The sequence below is a fragment of the Propithecus coquereli genome, unplaced genomic scaffold (assembly GCF_000956105.1).
Source record: "Propithecus coquereli isolate 6110/MARCELLA unplaced genomic scaffold, Pcoq_1.0 Scaffold5, whole genome shotgun sequence".
NCBI classification, from domain to species: Eukaryota; Metazoa; Chordata; class Mammalia; order Primates; family Indriidae; genus Propithecus; species Propithecus coquereli.
The window spans coordinates 5808490-5825547 of record NW_012150840.1 but is presented as its reverse complement, the minus strand read 5'-3'; the positions used below and the strand labels follow the sequence as shown (position 1 = coordinate 5825547).

Genomic DNA, 17058 nt, shown 5'->3' with positions numbered 1-17058 from the left:
CTTGGGAAATTCCCAGAAAGTCACTTTAGTCAACTTCTACTGAAAGCAAGGGTAGAGAGGGTGCAGTTACTGGGAACACAAAGAGCACCTTATCCTTTTCCTGATCGCCTTGTTGAGTAACATTTGTGTTTGATCCTTTGATAGACTGACTTTCCCTCCATTTTAAAGTTCATGTTGCACTCTTGTTCCTCTCAAACTCACATATTCACAAATTCGGGCACAAGACAAAAACTTAGAGGCATGAGTGACTGGGTTCATTTCTTCTTCATGAGGGTAGGGATGGGAGAGGGCCTCCCTTCAGAGAATCAAATGGTTTATAACCTGCCAACATGATCCCCGTTCACTGTGAGGACAGTTTTGCTGAGTGGGTTGGTAAGGATGGTGTCCCAGATTCCTCATCTAGTGCAGGCATATTTAAAGAGTACCAACACCGCCAAGGCCAGGTTCTATCATGTTCTAGAGAAGACACTTGCTGAGAGGCCACTGTCCTGTTACTCTGCCCCTGCCCCACAAACCTTGTCCTGGAAGCTTCTCATTTTACCTTTCCCTTCTTTGACCACTAGATGGAGTATTTCACTTCTCTTCATTGAAGCCCTGAAGGGGCAGTTTTCCAAACTGGACATACTGCTTGAGAATTCCAACGCTGAGGGGAAAATGTTTTCCCCTTAATCACTCTGCATCCCATAACCATTTTCTAAGCACTTGCATCATCCGAGAAGTAAATGTGGAATAGAGGTTAAGCATCTCCACTGCCTGACCTTCAACTAACGCTGTCATCGATGGAGCTTTATTTCAAAAGAGTAACTTGAGTGTTACAGTGGGAATCCCCTGGCATCCTTCTGCAGGGCCTTCTGCTAAATTAAGGCTACCCTTAACTCTTTTGAAACCTCAAGGCTTTCAGATGCCTGTTCTTCAAGCCAACAACTGGTGCATGAATTCTTTTGGGGTAGGACCATGCACTGATTTTAGAGCAATAGCTGTAGATAAATGGCTTTCCTGATGAAATGAAACAGAATTCAAGTTGGATGCCAGCATGATTTGTTCATCATCTTAATGCCATAGCCTGTTGTTATGTCCAATAACAAAGCCAGTGATCCAGGATGTTGGCATCATATCACAGGCAATTTGGGGTCTGAGACAGCAGTCAAGGCCCTGGGTCAAGTTGAAAGAATCATTTAAAGATTTCCAAAGGAATGGGAATTACAGTGCAAGTGATTTTGCAGTCAGAAAGGGCCATAATGCTGGAATGAGGGCTCTTCCCTTGGGTGGGAAATGCTGTTTTCCTTCGGACAGGATCTGACCAGTCTGGCTCAGCAGGGAACCGGGAGGGTAGGACTGCAAGGACTTGTTAAAAGGATCTTTTAGCTTTGAGAATTCCAACGCTGAGGGGAAAATGTTTTTCCTTTAATCACTCTGCTTCCCATAACCATTTTCTAAGCACTTGCATCATCTGAGAAGATCTTTAGTTGTGCTGTTGTTAAAATGAAGAGAAATGAGAAAGTGTTTCCTTTCCTCTCCTCATCTTTTTTATCCCCCTTTTCGTCCTCAGAAGTATTAGTTTATGGTCATAAACAGACAAGGCAAAGCTTTAATATAATCACCCACTTTCCTAGATAAACAAAATCTTTTAATCAAACTTCCCTAGGGGATCCAGAAGTAGAGAGAAGGCTCATTAAAAAGCTCTCCCAGAAGTGCTGAGATAATGCTACCCAATTTAGAGGAGGGACAGTGAGAATCATTAATCTGAGGGCTCTTATGAAAAATATAGCTTGGGGGGCCAGGGCGTGCAGGCTCCTAGCACTCTGGGAGGCTGAGGCAGGAAGATCACTTGAGCCCAGGAGTTTGAGGTTGCAGTGAGCTATGATGACGCCACTGCACTCTAGCCCAGATGACAGAGTCCAGAGAGACTCTGTCTCAAAAAAAAAAAACCAAAAAACAATAAAACAAAAACCAAACCAAACCCCCAAAAGAACAAAAAATCACCAGCTCTTTTAATTTCCTTTCTACCCAATCATACTGTATCTCACAACAGAGACTTCTACTACAGTCAAAAAACATACATTTTAAAATTAAGAGCCTCGAATTCAGTCAAGTAACTAGTCCTGCTCACAAAATGAAAGAATGGAACTGAAAGGATTTTTGATACACTGAAAAAAAGAACAGTGAACATATACCTCTTAGTGATAACTTACAAGTAACAAGCCATACCTGGTAGTGCCCAAGCTATCTCATACGTCGATTTATTAATATTGGGAAAGCCGAAGACCATCTGAGAAAGAGCTAGCTAAAACAATACAACAGCAAATATAGGCTGAGCTTTTAACTTCAAGAGCCTAACTAGCCAGACCTGTACATCATGGGATGAGTAGAGAAAACATGAGGTGCCAGGACATTTCCATTTATACACATGGGAGATTTCTTCTATCTCAGGAAGGGAAGTAAAGAAGACCAATGCCTGATTCCTCTCTATTTGAACAGAAAAATAAGAATTCAGTGGAACTGGGTTCAAGAGGTCTTTATTCTATTAGATCCACAGAAGAATTCTAGAAAACAAAAAAGAAAGTATCACAAAACAGCACAATATTGATTTAATAATAATGAAATATGTGGATAGGATCTTATGTTTTAGATTTTGTAATATATAGTCCAAAATAAATTGCTAATTATCCATTTTGCAATAGGTGAGGACATTGGCAGGGGCATACAAAATCATACTCTTGAGCTTCAAATGACTAAGTTGGAAGCATTAGCAAACTCCAAGAAGGGACAATCCAGAGACTAAATGGGCTTAGTGCTACTATTTAAAGTAATGAAGCATTTTCTCTGCTTTCTGGATTCATTTCAGCAAACGATTTCCTCAGCAGGTCAGATATAGATTTGCTGCAAAATGGAAAACATTTTCCAGGAATAAAACAACTGATCCCTATGGAGCAGCTGACTTAACTTCTCTGAATAATAAATCTTGATCTGACATGCCTAGATGCCTCAGAGGGTGTCACTGATATTCTCAACCTCTTCCTAACCTTGCCAGACCCTTGCACGTCATGTTTACAACGGAACACTACTATTGAGAGGGAGTCACTACACTAGCTGTGTGACACTGAGCAAGCTATTTAACTTCTTTGTGCCTTACATTTTTGGGCTATAGAACTGGAATAACAACTTCTACCTCATAGAGTTGTTAATGAGGATTAAATAAGTGCTTAAAAGGGCCTTGGTACATACTAAGTACTCAATAAACCTCAGCTTTTATTATTGTTGTTGTACAACAAAGCTTTTCCCTGGTATCTACAAAATTTTGCTTACTTTTTTTTCTTATAAGCAAAGCTTTAGTTCAGAATTTCCAAATCTCTTAGTTCTGAAGAGGAAATAATTCTGTTTCTAATGCCCGACTCTTTAAATTTTGGTCTCAGAATGATAAGAATTAACTCAAGCTACCTCAATGTATCTAGTACTTTATATGTTTTCCAAAGTATTTTATATTAATATTAATACATTTGGATCTCCTACCAATACTGTGAAGGAAGTATAATAGCAATTTTTATTATGCCAATTTTACAGAAACAGGACAATGAAGTCCAGAGTGATGCTCTGCTTAATGGTTATACTGTTATAAAATGGCAGAGAGGCCTAAATGTCAGAGTTTACAACTCCCAAGCCAGTGCTCACTCAACTATGCAAAGTAGGATATTCTAAGATCCCTTCGGAGAAATTGAAATCATTCTATTTATATCATTCTTTTATATTAAATCATTCTTTTATATTAACTAAAGTCCACCCTTTATTCAGATTCCCCTAGTTTCTACCAAATGTCCTTTTTCCAGTACAAGATCCCATTTAGGATACTACATTACATTTAGTTATCTTATCTCCTTAGGCTCTTCTTGGCTGTGATAGTTTTTCAGACTTCCCTTGTTTTTTGATGACCCTGACAGTTTTGAGGAGTCCTGGTCAGATATTTCAGATATTTTGTAGACTGTCCCTCAACTGGAATTTGTCTGATGTTTTTCTCATGATTAGACTGAGGCTGTAGGATTTGAGTAGGAAGACCACAGAGGTAAAGTACCATTCTCAGCACCTCATATCAAAGGTACATGCCATCAACAGGGCTTACCATTGATGATGTTAACCTTGATCCGTGGCTGAGCTAGTGTCTGTCAGGTTTCTCCACTATACGGTTACTTTTTTTCCCCCTTTCCATATTACACTCTTTGCAAGGAAGTCACTACGCAGAGCCCACGCTTAAGCATCTACAAAAGTTATTTGGAATTCTTCTGTATGAGAGATTTGTCTATCCTCTCCCATTTATTTATTTATTTATTCATTTATTTATATCAGTATGGACTCATTGATATTTATCATTTACTTTGGATTATAATCCAATACTAGTTTATTTTGTTGCTGAAACAGTTCCAGCTTTGGTCACTGGAAGCTCCTTCACTTGGCTCTGCTGTCTGTGTGACATACTCCCAATCACTGTGATTTTTTAGTTTAGCACTTCATCTTTTTGTAGCACGAGATGCTTCAGGCTCATCTTGTATATTTTCTGCCCCAGTGCTAGAAGCAGTCCTATTTCCAAGGAGCCCTGGTTCCTTTTATTGGAAACCAAGATCAGGGCACTAGATATGCTCCTATTCTATTTATTTTCTGGCCACATAACTGCTAACACAGATGCTTCACTCTGGCTACATTGAGGGTTCTGCTTCCAACTTGAGCAGAAAAGCTCAGTTCTAGAGAATAACGATCTCCTAAATTACTTTTTCTTTCAAAGGATAGGTAAGCCTAAGCAGAAAAAAATATGCAAAGAATTTTCATTATGAACTAAGTAAGACAAACCATCGGGCTTGCTATATTGCAAACTAACATACCATAATTACAAGATAACTGCAGAAGGGTCTTTAGAATAACAGAGTCATTTGTCGTGGGTCATCAGGGAGAATACTGATGGTATCTTCGGCTTTGCCACATAACAGACACAGCATGGTATACTCCTAGAACAAGACAAAGTGCACAATTACCTCAAGGAACAGGGAGAAAGATGCTTCATAACTTACTATGTTTACTAAAGCTGTTCTCTACAAATTGTCATGGATACTCTTTCTGTATATTAGATCAATTTCTTCAATGCTTATCAGCAATGTCTTATGCTTTTTCTGTGTATTCCAGAGCCTTTTATTTACATAAATTGAATACATGCTGATGCTCTATTTATACGAATGTTATCTTAGAAATGTATGGCTATTTCTTGGACTTAGAAAGGACACATATTTAGCTGAGTGTTGCTACTTAAAGTAATGAAGCAATTTGAGTGTGGGTCCCTGAGGACAAATTCCTGTTCTTAGAGCTGCTCCTTTCTAGAATATTTAACACTAATATGCAACAGAAATGATTTTTTTTAAAAAGGAGAAAATTCCCAAACCATAAACCATAAAAGCTATTTTTATCTACTCTAGGAAAATAAACAATTATATTAAGTTCACTAATATGTCATGCCTCATATTTAGAAAGCTAGTTGTCTGGAATTTAACCTATTTAAGAAATTTTATGTTTCTTAGGCTTAGACATTAACAAATGTCCAGAGTGGTGACAGAAGGGATTTTATTTTAGGCAAAAATCCTTAGGGCAAAGTCCTGTTCTTTCTTTTTTATTTAAAAAAAAATTTTTTAAAGTCTTGTTCTTATAGCTGTCCCTTTCTAGAATATTTAATATAGTCATAAACTATAGATACATATTTCTTTCTTTTTTTCTCACTCCGTTGCTCAGGCTAGAGTCCAGTGGCATCATCATAGCTCACTGCAACCTCAAACTCCTGAGCTCAAGCAATCCTCCAGCCTCAGCCTTCTGAGTAGCTGGGACTACAAATGCAAGCCACCACACCTGGCTAATTTTTAAATTTTTTTAGAGATGGGGTCTCATTATTGCCAGGCTGGGCTCAAACTCCTGACCTTAAGGGATCCTCCTGCCTTGCCCTCCCAAAGTGCTAGGATTACAGGTGTGAGCCACTGTGCCTGGCCTGTTTTAAACTTTTTGTTTAAAAACCTTTTATCTTCTTTAGGAAAACAAACATTTATCTTAAATCTACTAGTACTTCCACGACTGATGTTCAGTTTGCCAACTGTCTGGAAATTGATCAGTCAAGGCAGTTTGTGTTTCTCAGGTGCAGACAGTCACTAGAGAGGACAGCAGAGGTAAACAATGACTAGTACAAAGAATCAGAAGCAGGCAGCTGTCTTTCCATTGCCTATTGGTGAGTTCAGCAGCAGAGTTTAGTTGTGGTAGTGGAAAGATTGTTTCTTAAAGACCACGATTTCAAAGTCTACTCTACACAAACAGCAGAAATACATGGAGGGTAGAGCTCAGAGAACAAATACAAGTTTCATGAATTAAAATTAAAAATCCACTCTCTTCAAGGCCTTTTATTGCTCTCAAATACTTCTACTGCTTTAATCCACCAGATAGTACTAGTGGGACGGCAACCTCTCATTGTAAATGAAGAAGAAAAAAGTAACAGAGTAAAAAAGGGAAAAGGTCTGAAGCCAGACAAGTATCTGAGTTTTCAAACCCATCCATCCATTGACAAGTTTGCACTAAGTGTGCCTACATGCTCTGCAATGTGCTGGGTGCACTGCCAGATGTGAAAGAAGGCAAGGATAAAGTCTGACCTTACAAAACTCACAATCTAACCTGGAATAAAAAATAAAAACAACACATACAATCTGGAAAGATTATTAAATCAGAGAGACTGAATACATCTGTAATCTTTAGTTTATAGGTGGTCTGGAATCCAAATTTCATTGCGAGTTAATTATTTGGAATGTAAAAGCAGTTTCCCACAAAAGTAATGTTACACATGGCAGTTAGGTTCTCAGGAAACTCCGCAAGTCTTTTAAATTTATATTATACAAGTACTATGGAATCTAACCATATATAGCAGGGCTTCTGTGGGAAAATATGTCTAGAATTCTAACTTGGGATGCCAAGAACACATCTTCTCGTGCTGCCAGGAATATGGTAGGATTAGGACACCTTTTATCAAAACCACCCAAGTCGGAGAATAATTCCCCCCAGTCATTCATGGGGACCCTCAAAGACTCCATCTGGATGGGGCCTAGGGGAGGAGGTTTGTAAGGAAGGGTGGAGTGGGTGGAATCACCTTTGGGTGAGACCAGATCCTTTGTTTCATTGTGAGGGTCTCTTAGCCCTTTTCTTCCCTATTATTTCTGACTCCAAGTCCTCTCCATCCCTGGCCCACAGAGGAATAAAAATTGGTCTCAAAGTTCCCTTCTTGCTTCCCGAGGTAAACACATGGTCCATTTGAGGGCCTTTGCTAGGGAGATTTAAAAAAATAAAGAATACCTATAATCATTTATAATGTATTTTCCATTTAAACTCTGTACCACTGTCTCCACGTTCCCATCTAGTTTTGCCATCAGAAAATCCTACCTTGTTCAATAACGACCTTATGATTGCTCTAAAAGCAGAATCCTTATCTTTTGGAGTTGTATAATGAAATATTTACAGAGGCAGTGATATGTTTGGAATTTGCTTCAAAACAATCCTGTGGGGAGATGTGGGAACAGTAAAGCATAAATAAAGCAACTTGAAGCTGGGGAGTGGAGGTTAAAACACTATTCTGCCTACTTCTAGTTATGTTTAAGTTTCCCATGAGATGTTTAAAATAAAATGAAGATGGTGGTGCGGAATACCACCTTGAACTTGAACTACTGCCAGATTGGAGTGGGGGCTGGCACAGGCTCCCAGTAAGTCATGGCAGCTGAGAATGAAGAGTTCTTGTGGTGATCAGGCTGAGGTGGAAGTTCCCAAGAGGCTATTCACTCGAGTCAGGGCCTGACAAAGGTACAATACAAGTTCAGAAAAGGGAGAAGCAGCAGGGGCTGGACTATGAAGAGCAAGAAGGAGACAGAATTTGAATTTCGCTAGAAAGAGGTAAGATTGACTTGGCTTGAAGGTGGAGAAAAGGACAATTCAAATCAAGGGAAAGGCATGAATAAGGATGGCAACAGGGAAAAGAGCAGCCTACTGCACATGGAGTAAAAGGGAAATGAAGCTGCACTGGGAGGTTGGTTAGCAGGGCAGTGCAGGATGACATGTTCAAGGAAGATGAACATGCAGTGTAGAACTACAGTTGGGGGGACTCTGCAGCAATTTTGGCTTGAGTGGGTGTGGTCCATGACATGAGGTGTGGTAGCACAGCTGGAAAAAGGCAAGAGAAACGAAGGAAAAAAGGAGGGCCGGTGGGAGGTTACGGCCAGAGAAGGAAACATGGAAGGTGTCTAACAGGTCTCAACCTGAGTGCATGTGTACTCACTATCTGAGGGAGCACAGAGTAGGGTCCAGACCACAGATCAAAGCTCAGGGGTATCAGGGAAGACAGGAAAGGAAATGAGATAAAAAGCAAAGGAGCAGTTAAAATGATTTAAAAAAAAGGAAAAAAGTCAAGCACTATGGACAAGGGCAGAGATGCTTCAAAAAAACAATAACAGTTAACAAAAGCAGACCCAGAAGAGATTTTAAGAAAGGAAAACTGAGGCAAAGTCACAGGATTTGGTTAGATTATAGGAAACCCATGGGAGAACAGTTTTAGTACAGTGAAAATGAAAACCAATTTGTAGGTATGGAAGAGGAGCATAGGGAAATAAGGGAAATAGGTCAGACCAATTCAAGTAAAGAAGCAAAAGGAAGGAAAGCGATGATTATAGGATGAATCAAAGGATTTTAATTTATTTTTAACAAATAAAGAAGAGCTAAATATGTTTAATGTAAAAAAAAAATTTTTTTTAACTCCATGGATTTATTTTTTTAAAAAGATGACACTAGAAAAGGAAGGTAATGTGAGATTCCAAAGGAAATGCAGTAGGGGTAGCACTGGAGAGGAATAAATAAAAATGTTCCCCTATAATAGGAGGGAAGAGAGAGAGTCTAGAGTTGGGACAATGCTACGTGTGCAGTATGCAGGGAAGAGTAGTGGGAAATAACAGAAAGGGAAGCTGGGCCAGCCCAGTGAGAACCCTGGAACTGGATAGGACACTGCAGCTAAAGGTGTGCTATGGAAAGGCCAATGAGATGGCTGGCAAGCATCACTTTAAGAAAAATAATCTGATGGCAAAGTACAGAAAATGTGTTGGTGCGGGGGTGGGGAGAGGCTGGAGGAGAGAAGACGAGGTAGAGTCCAGTTTAAGAGTTTTTTCAAGAGAATATCACATTCTCTAGGCATTACTACAAGCCATCTTTCTTTACCACTTTCTTCCCACCCCAGAGTAATTTCTGACGCAGCTTTGGAAATGGCTGCATTTGATCACAAGGGAAAAATCAGCTAGACTTCAGTCTCATGGTGACTTACAGTGGCTTGGTTAGGACATAAACAACCATCACAATACCCATTTAGGGCCTCTAAAAGGCTCACATGAGCTTCAGGAAGGTCTTGAAAATAGTTATAAGCACTCTTTTCTTCCCATAAAAAAATAGAGCTGTTTTTTTAAGCCCATTCATTCCCCTACTTGGACACTATTCATTCACCAAAATGTCAATTTTGTCCTAAGTTAAACATATCATATAAACATTTTCTGAGGCATAATTTTTGGATGTTGAGGAGATACAATGAAGATGTTGTTTAGATTAACCACAACATACCAGACCAGATTCTGACAGGTGACTAGCACTCTCTTCCACACTAAAATAAGAATGAATGAGAGGGGTTATACTATTTTATGATTCTGTTATGAAAGACTTTTTCTTGTTCTTTTTTGGACAGAATCTCACTCTGTTGCCCAGGCTAGAGTGCCGTGGCGTCAGCCTAGCTCACAGCAACCTCAAACTCCTGGGCTCAAGTGATCCTCCTGCCTCAGCCATCCGAGTAGCTTGGACTACAGGCATGTGCCACCATGCCCGGCTACTTTTTTCTATATGTTTTTAGATGCCCAGCTAATTTCTTTCTCTATTTTTAGCAGAGACGGGTCTTGCTCTTGCTCAGGATGGTCTTGAACTCCTGAGCTCAAACGATCCACCCGCCTTGGCCTCCTAGAGTGCTAGGATTACAGGAGTGAGCCACCACGCCCGGCCATGAAAGATTTTTTCTAATTAAAGTACTTTCCAAATTTGAAGAACATAAAAAAATTCCCTTCCCTGTTAAAAGTTCTACCGTGATATTTATATCCCATGGATGAACAGACAGTTCCCACAAAACAAGTAACACAGTTTGAAGGCTTGAAAACACAGGCAGTGAGGGCCAGATATGGGTTCCAGTTTGTGCTTGGCTCTCCCCCATTATCCAGCTTCTCTTCCTGACCATCAGACTTGTGAGTCTTCAGCAACTTGGGGCCTACACCAATCTCCCATAGAATTCTCCACATACTCTCAAAATTGCCAAAGGACTAATTCTTATAATAAATCCTCTAATCTCTAGCCTCATAGTGGTTCAGCTTTTAGCCTCCAACCCTGATGCACCCATGTTGTAATTTTGCTTAACAAATAATATTAAAATGTCTTACTGCAATTGAGACTACAGAGTTGTTCAACTCTATATGCTAACTAGGGAAAACAAATATACTCTCCTTATCACAATTTCCGTGCCCAGGAAATTGGCAGTGGACAGGCCATCACTTAAAGACAATTGAGCATCACATAAGTGGGCAGTGAAAAAAGCAGCACAATAGTAATTTCACAATAAGTCATAATGTGCTATATTTTATAAACAAAAAAGACAGGACTGAGATATCATTTGTAAATCACACACATTGTGACTCTTGTGAAGACGGGTTTACATGGATCCACCTACATCTGAAGTCTGTCTTTCAACTTGTACATGTAGAAGAGAGGGATAGTCTCCTTTCATATATGCTAGTACTTCATTTATGAAAACTATACCTAGATTTTCAAGGGTACTTTTCTTATCCCCCTCCCCCCTATAATATACCCATATTTATACATTTACCTGAAATTCATCCATGATACTGAAGGTGTACTCATGCCTGGCTATTACATGATGACAGGTCTTACACAGATCTGCTGAAACAAAGTGAGACTTTTGTAATTAAGTCTTAGAAAGTTTCTTCAAACAGTTAAATTTCTATTTTCAGCATGATATTACCTAAAAAGATCTTAGCTTTGTCATATTTAACATAGCAGGAAACCCATTATAATATCTACCTTGACAAAAAAAAAAATCCAGTATCTGTTATACAGCTGGGGTCTCCAACCCCCCCAGCTGTGGATGGGTCTGTGGTCTGTAAGCAACCGAGCCGCACAGCAGAGGTTAAGCAGCAGGCATGAGCAAGCAAAGCTTCATCTGTATTTACAGCTGCTCCCCATCACTTGCATCACCACCTGAGCTCTGCCTCCTGTCATATCAGCTGCAGCATGAGATTCTCATAGGAGTGTGAACCCTACTGTAACCTGCACATGCAAGGATCTAGGTTGAGCGATCCTTGTGAGAATCTAATGCCTGATGATCTGAGGTGGAGCTGAGGCGCTGATGCTAGCGCTGGGGAGCAGCTGCAAATACAGATTATCATTAGCAGAGAGGTTGTATAATTATTTCATTATATATTACAATGGAATAATAATAGAAATAAAGTGCACAATAAATGTAATGTGCTTAAATCATCCTGAAACCATCCCCCCTCCCCGCTGTCCATGGAAAATTTGTCTTCCATGAAAACGGTCCCTGGTGCCAAAAAGGTTGGGGATCACTGTTATATAGCAATACGAAATAATTAAGGATCTAAACTCTGAGACTGAATGTGCATATATTAATTCCCACTGAAAGCTTTTTAAGGTAATCAATTAACAGATATTTAAGTGTGTTTCTTAAACTAGCTGGACCTATTTAACTATGCAAAAGCTTTTATTCTCAGGAATGACAGAAACTGTGCTACTATAAACAACCACTGCCTCAAAAACAATGAGGTAGATACTATCATTACCACCTTTTTAGGGATAAGGAAATAGAGCTACACTGTGGCTAAGTAACCAGGAAGACTACCAAGCTAGGAGGTGTTGGAACCCGAATTCAAACCCAAGCAGTCTGGCTCTAGTCCCTTGCTCTTAACCACTGTGCCCCATTGCCTGGAACAAAATACAGTTTAAAGGGAGTATATGCTAAAAAGAAGAAAAAGATTCTTCTAATTTAAAACATTTTCAATTGTCTGACTCTATTCTAAACGCTTTGTGTCTTTCATACCCTTCTTTCAAAATATCATTATCTGCACATTTATTTCTCAGAACATTTATTCAGAACATACCCAAGAACCAGGAGACAAGAAAAAGGAGATGTGAATAGTTTAAATACTTGTCACAATATGTGGACACTGAAGAGTACATATACTTAATTTGGTCATAGAAATTCTTAGTGCCAACTTCAGAATTGATTTATTTTTATTATACACAGTTTATTTGTTTGATATTCCAGTATTGAGGACAAGGAGCACCATATGAAGGTAGCTTATAGCAGCAAAACTAAGAAACAACAGACTGACAGTGAGAGAGACCAAAAAATGCTATAAAAATAGAAATAAAACTGAAAAAAACATAGCATCCCAAGGTCATTTAGTATAGGGGAAAACAGCCCGAAACACATTAATAGCTGTTGGAGGACATCACTGTATTAAAATATAGTAGAAAGTGAAAACTCACATGGATGACCCTAAGGTAATAATAATAGAAAACAAAAGTCTCTATATCTTGTTCGAAGCAGCATAAAGGCTTTAAAAATATGTCCCTGAAAAACAATGTAATAAAAAAAATCAGTGCCTGAAGCACACAGCTTTAGTTATCTGCAAAAGACATTTATGTAGAATAATATCTGATGATGTTAGATAAATGAGGTGTTAATTATATCTTCCTCTTTAAAACCTAACTGGTAACTATTTGTTGCAATGCAATATTGAAGTAGACCTCAGAATATTCTGCACAACATATCAACTTCCGAAAGCTGATACCTGCTAACAGACTCGTGTTTAAAAAAAAAAGTCTACTTACGATCATAGGTTACTATTTGTTCTCCATCTTCTTCTTTCGAGGATTTGTTTGTGATCAGCATAAAATCCCGCTTACTGCACACTGCACAGCCTGTAAAGTTCAGCAAGAAAGATCCATTCTCTAGGCAGGTGTTGCCCTAAAATATTAGAATTAGGAATTTAATTTCCTTACATTTCAAAATCTTTAGTGAAAATGATTAATAGACTTTAAAGGCAAAAAAAAAAAAAGGCCAGAACATACTTGCTGTAAGTATACCAAATAATTTTTGAAATTACTAGCTTTCCTAAAGAAGTGTTATTCATGTTAAATAAAACTAAAGCACAGTACTAGATCCTTAAGTCTCTGAGGACTGCAACTATGTTTAACAAGGAGGACTAAATGCAAAAACATATTTAGAAATAACTTAAGGAAACCTCAATACTATAAAATATGAAAATGAAAAATTTAGTAGCCAACAATATTAAATGAGGTATATCAAAACTAGAATCAAAATTCAATCAAAATGGAAACATTGAGCCAATGATAAAGATGATCTCATACACTGTGATGTTCAGCTGATTGCTGAAATAGCTTTCTGTCAAGCCTTGATCATACCACAAAATAAACAAAAAAAAATAAATTCAGCTCTACAGACGTCAGTCCTTAAGGATATGTGTGATTCAGGTAGAGAAGGTTAACTTCTTCAACACATCAGACTGATACAATGGTATTCAAGAAAGGAAGGGTTTGCACATCACTAAGAAACTGTAAATAACTTGTGCTCCTGCCTCAAGGGAAGTCTTTGCTAAAGGCTTCTAATAATTGTAGGAATTAAAAGTCATTTTACAAATAATCTAGTCCGACCCCATTTCCAAGCAACAAACTTAAAGAGTATTTTAAAATAGTGACTAAAAATCATTCAAATCAACATTTCTCCAACATCTATGTGTCTGATACTGTGTAAAGCACAGTGGATGATTCAAGGATGAGCCAAATATGTTTCTACCTTCAGGGAGTTTAAGAAGTATCAGGAGAATTAAGAATCACTTTAAATGATACCACAATGAAGTCTTTCTGGATTCCCAGCACCACAATTAATCTCTCCCTTCTGAGTGGCTTCTTAGTTCTATGTATTAAAGGGAATAATTCTGGTGGGGGAAATCAAGATTTTACTATTTAGAGTTATTTAATATTAAATCACGGGCACATTGATTTAACTACAAAAGGGGAAAAAAAAGCCTTGGAATTAAAGTATACATTTCCAGCTATTAAGAACAAATGCTTTGCTTTGATTTAAAAATAAAACAAGATTTACTGAGGTATAATTTACATACAATAAAATTCACACATTGAAGGGTACAAGAGAATGACTTAACCAAGGTATACACCACGAAACCACTGCACCAATCAAGGTACACAACAATTCTATCTCCCCAGGAAGTTCTTTCATACTTTGCAGTCTATCTCCAATCTCCATACCATCCCAGACATCCACTGATCTGATTTCTATCTCTATACATTAGTCTTGCATGGTCTAGAATTTTATATAAACAGAATCAGTATATTCTTTCGCATCCAGCTTCTTTTGCTCAACATAATGTCTATGTTAGTCACCTAGGTTTTTCTGTGTACTGGTAGTTCACTGCTTTTTATTGCCAAGTAGTGTCCCCTGTAGGATTCATCTGTTGATGGACATTTGGGTTGATCCAGTTTGGGGCTATTATGAATAAAGAAGCAATGAAGATTCATGTACAAGTCTTATGTGGGAATATGTCTTCCTTTATCTCAGGTAAACAGAAGTACAATTGCTCAGTAATATGGTAAAAATATGGTATAATTAACTTCACAAGAAACTGCCAAATGGTTTTCCAAAGCTTTCCATTTCACACTCTTGCCAGCAATATGTGAGTTCCAGTTGCTCCATATCCTCACTGATACTAGCTATTGCCTTTTTTATTTTAGCCACCATAGTGATGTTTTATCTCATTGTAGTAAGTGGTATTCCATTGCAGTTTTAATTTTTTGTTTCCCTAATGATTAATGACATTGAGCATCTTCTCAAGGTGCCTATTCATTTACTTTCTTTTGAAAAACGTCTATTCAAGTCTTTTGTCTTTTTTTTTTGAAAGTTAGGTTGTTTATCTTCTTATTGAGTTGTAAGAGTTCTTTATTTTTTTGAGACAGAGTCTCGCTCTGTTGCCCGGGCTAGAGTGCTGTGGCGTCAACCTAGCTCACAGCAACCTCAAACTCCTGGGCTCAAGCGATCCTTTTGCCTCAGCCTCCCAAGTAGCTGGAACTACAGGCATGTGCCACCATGCCCGGCTAGTTTTTTCTATGTATTTTTAGTTGTCCAGCCAATTTCTTTCTATTTTTAGTAGAGACGGAGTCTCACTCTTGCTCAGGCTGGTCTCCAACTCCTGAGCTCAAACGATCCACCAGCCTCGGCTTCCCAGAGTGCTAGGAGCACAGGCGTGAGCCACCGCACCTGGTGAAGAGTTCTTTATATATCTTGGATACAAGTCCTTTGCCAAATATATATATTATAAATATTTTCTCCTTGTCATTAGTTTGCCTTTTTTTAATGGTGTCTTTTGAAGAGGAAACAGTTTTGATTTTTATGAAGTCCAATTTATCAACATTTTTTCATTTACGATTTATGCTTTTTTTCTCCTAAGACATCTTTGCCTACCCCAAGGTTGCAAAACTCCTATGTTTTCTTCCAGAAGTTTTATAATTTTAGCTTGTAGGTTTAGTTTTATGACCCACTTTGAAATACTTTTTACATGTGATATAAAGGATCAAGATTTATTTAGTTTCATATGGCTATCTAGTTGTTCTAGGAACACTGGTTGAAAAGACCATTTTTTCCCTCATGTAATTATAATAGTGTCTTTGTGGAAAAATCAGTGACCATATACATGTGGGTCTGCTTTGACTATTCTGTTCCCTTATGTAACTATCTTTGTACTAATATCATACTCTCTTGATTACTGTAGCTTTATAGTAACTCTTTAAATCAGGTAGTTTATATCCTATAACCTGGCTATTCTTACGTTCTTTTCAATCAGCTTATAAACTTTTACAAAAAAGTCTGCTGAGGTTTGAATTGGTACTGCCTTGAACCTAAAAAGCTGACTGCCAAAGACTCCAAGAAATTAAGGAAAGCAAAACAGTCTTAAAAGAAAAAAGACTCAAATGCCAATTTCAAATAAATAGCACTCTCAACTGGACTATACCCATAAACACAGGTGCCTTGCACAATGTGGCCTAACCTAAGGAAACACTGATAGAAAAGAAAGACCTGTTATCTGGTCACGTGGTAAGTAAATAAATACCCAAAATGACAAAATGCAAGAACAAAATATAAGAAACTGACGGGACTTTCTCTAAGAGCCCTGGTCATTTGAAAGCAGTGAGGGTAACCTTCATCAGTGAGGCACTGCTCTTTTACCAGATGAGGCAAGACTATTAACATCCAAATTTGGGAAGGTAAACCAACGCACACAATATTCAGGGAAGCTTTTGAGGCTCCCATAATAAGAGGGAAAAGAAGAATGTAATCCAAATCAACTCCACAATAATTATAGTAAACCATAACAATTTCAAAAAAGGAAAAAAAGGTATGTTAAGTACCCTTAGAAAATGTGATTCCAATAAATCCTGGTTGATTATTTGTAAAGGTATGAAGTATACAAGAAGAAATGGCTGAAAACTATGATGATATGTATGACAGTATGTTATAAAATCTTCTGAGAAATCTGTAATTGTTTTGACAAGGATTGGACTAATTTGCTTAACCTAGAAAACTATTATTTCAGATGGTACAAGTTAACAGTTAATGTACATATGAGTATAATGTATATGTAAGTTAATGTATATGTTTAACCAGGGAATGTTTAAAATTAAAAATGGAGACTATGGTTTTTAAAGAATCAACTTTTGGTTTCATTGATTTTTCTCTATTGTTTTTATATTCTCTATGTCATTAATTTCTACTATAATCATTAGCATTTCCTTCCTTCTGCTTGCTTTGGGTTTAGTTTGCTCTTGTTTTTCCACTTTCTTAAGTGCAAGGTTAGGTTA

General features: G+C 38.0%; 1 protein-coding gene across 1 annotated transcript in view; it reads right to left on the bottom strand.

Annotated features, from left to right (window-relative positions):
- Window positions 1-2460: 2460 nt before the first annotated feature.
- The window catches only part of CHURC1 (churchill domain containing 1), an 18644-nt gene continuing 4046 nt past the window's right edge, over window positions 2461-17058 (bottom strand). The window contains exons 2-5 of the mRNA XM_012656180.1: window positions 12997-13132; window positions 10952-11022; window positions 4869-4991; window positions 2461-2543 (exon numbers count right to left, since the gene is read on the bottom strand). Of these exons, the coding sequence (XP_012511634.1) occupies window positions 4899-4991; window positions 10952-11022; window positions 12997-13132 (300 nt within the window). The 3' untranslated portion in view covers window positions 2461-2543; window positions 4869-4898. The remainder of the gene's footprint in view (window positions 2544-4868; window positions 4992-10951; window positions 11023-12996; window positions 13133-17058) is intronic.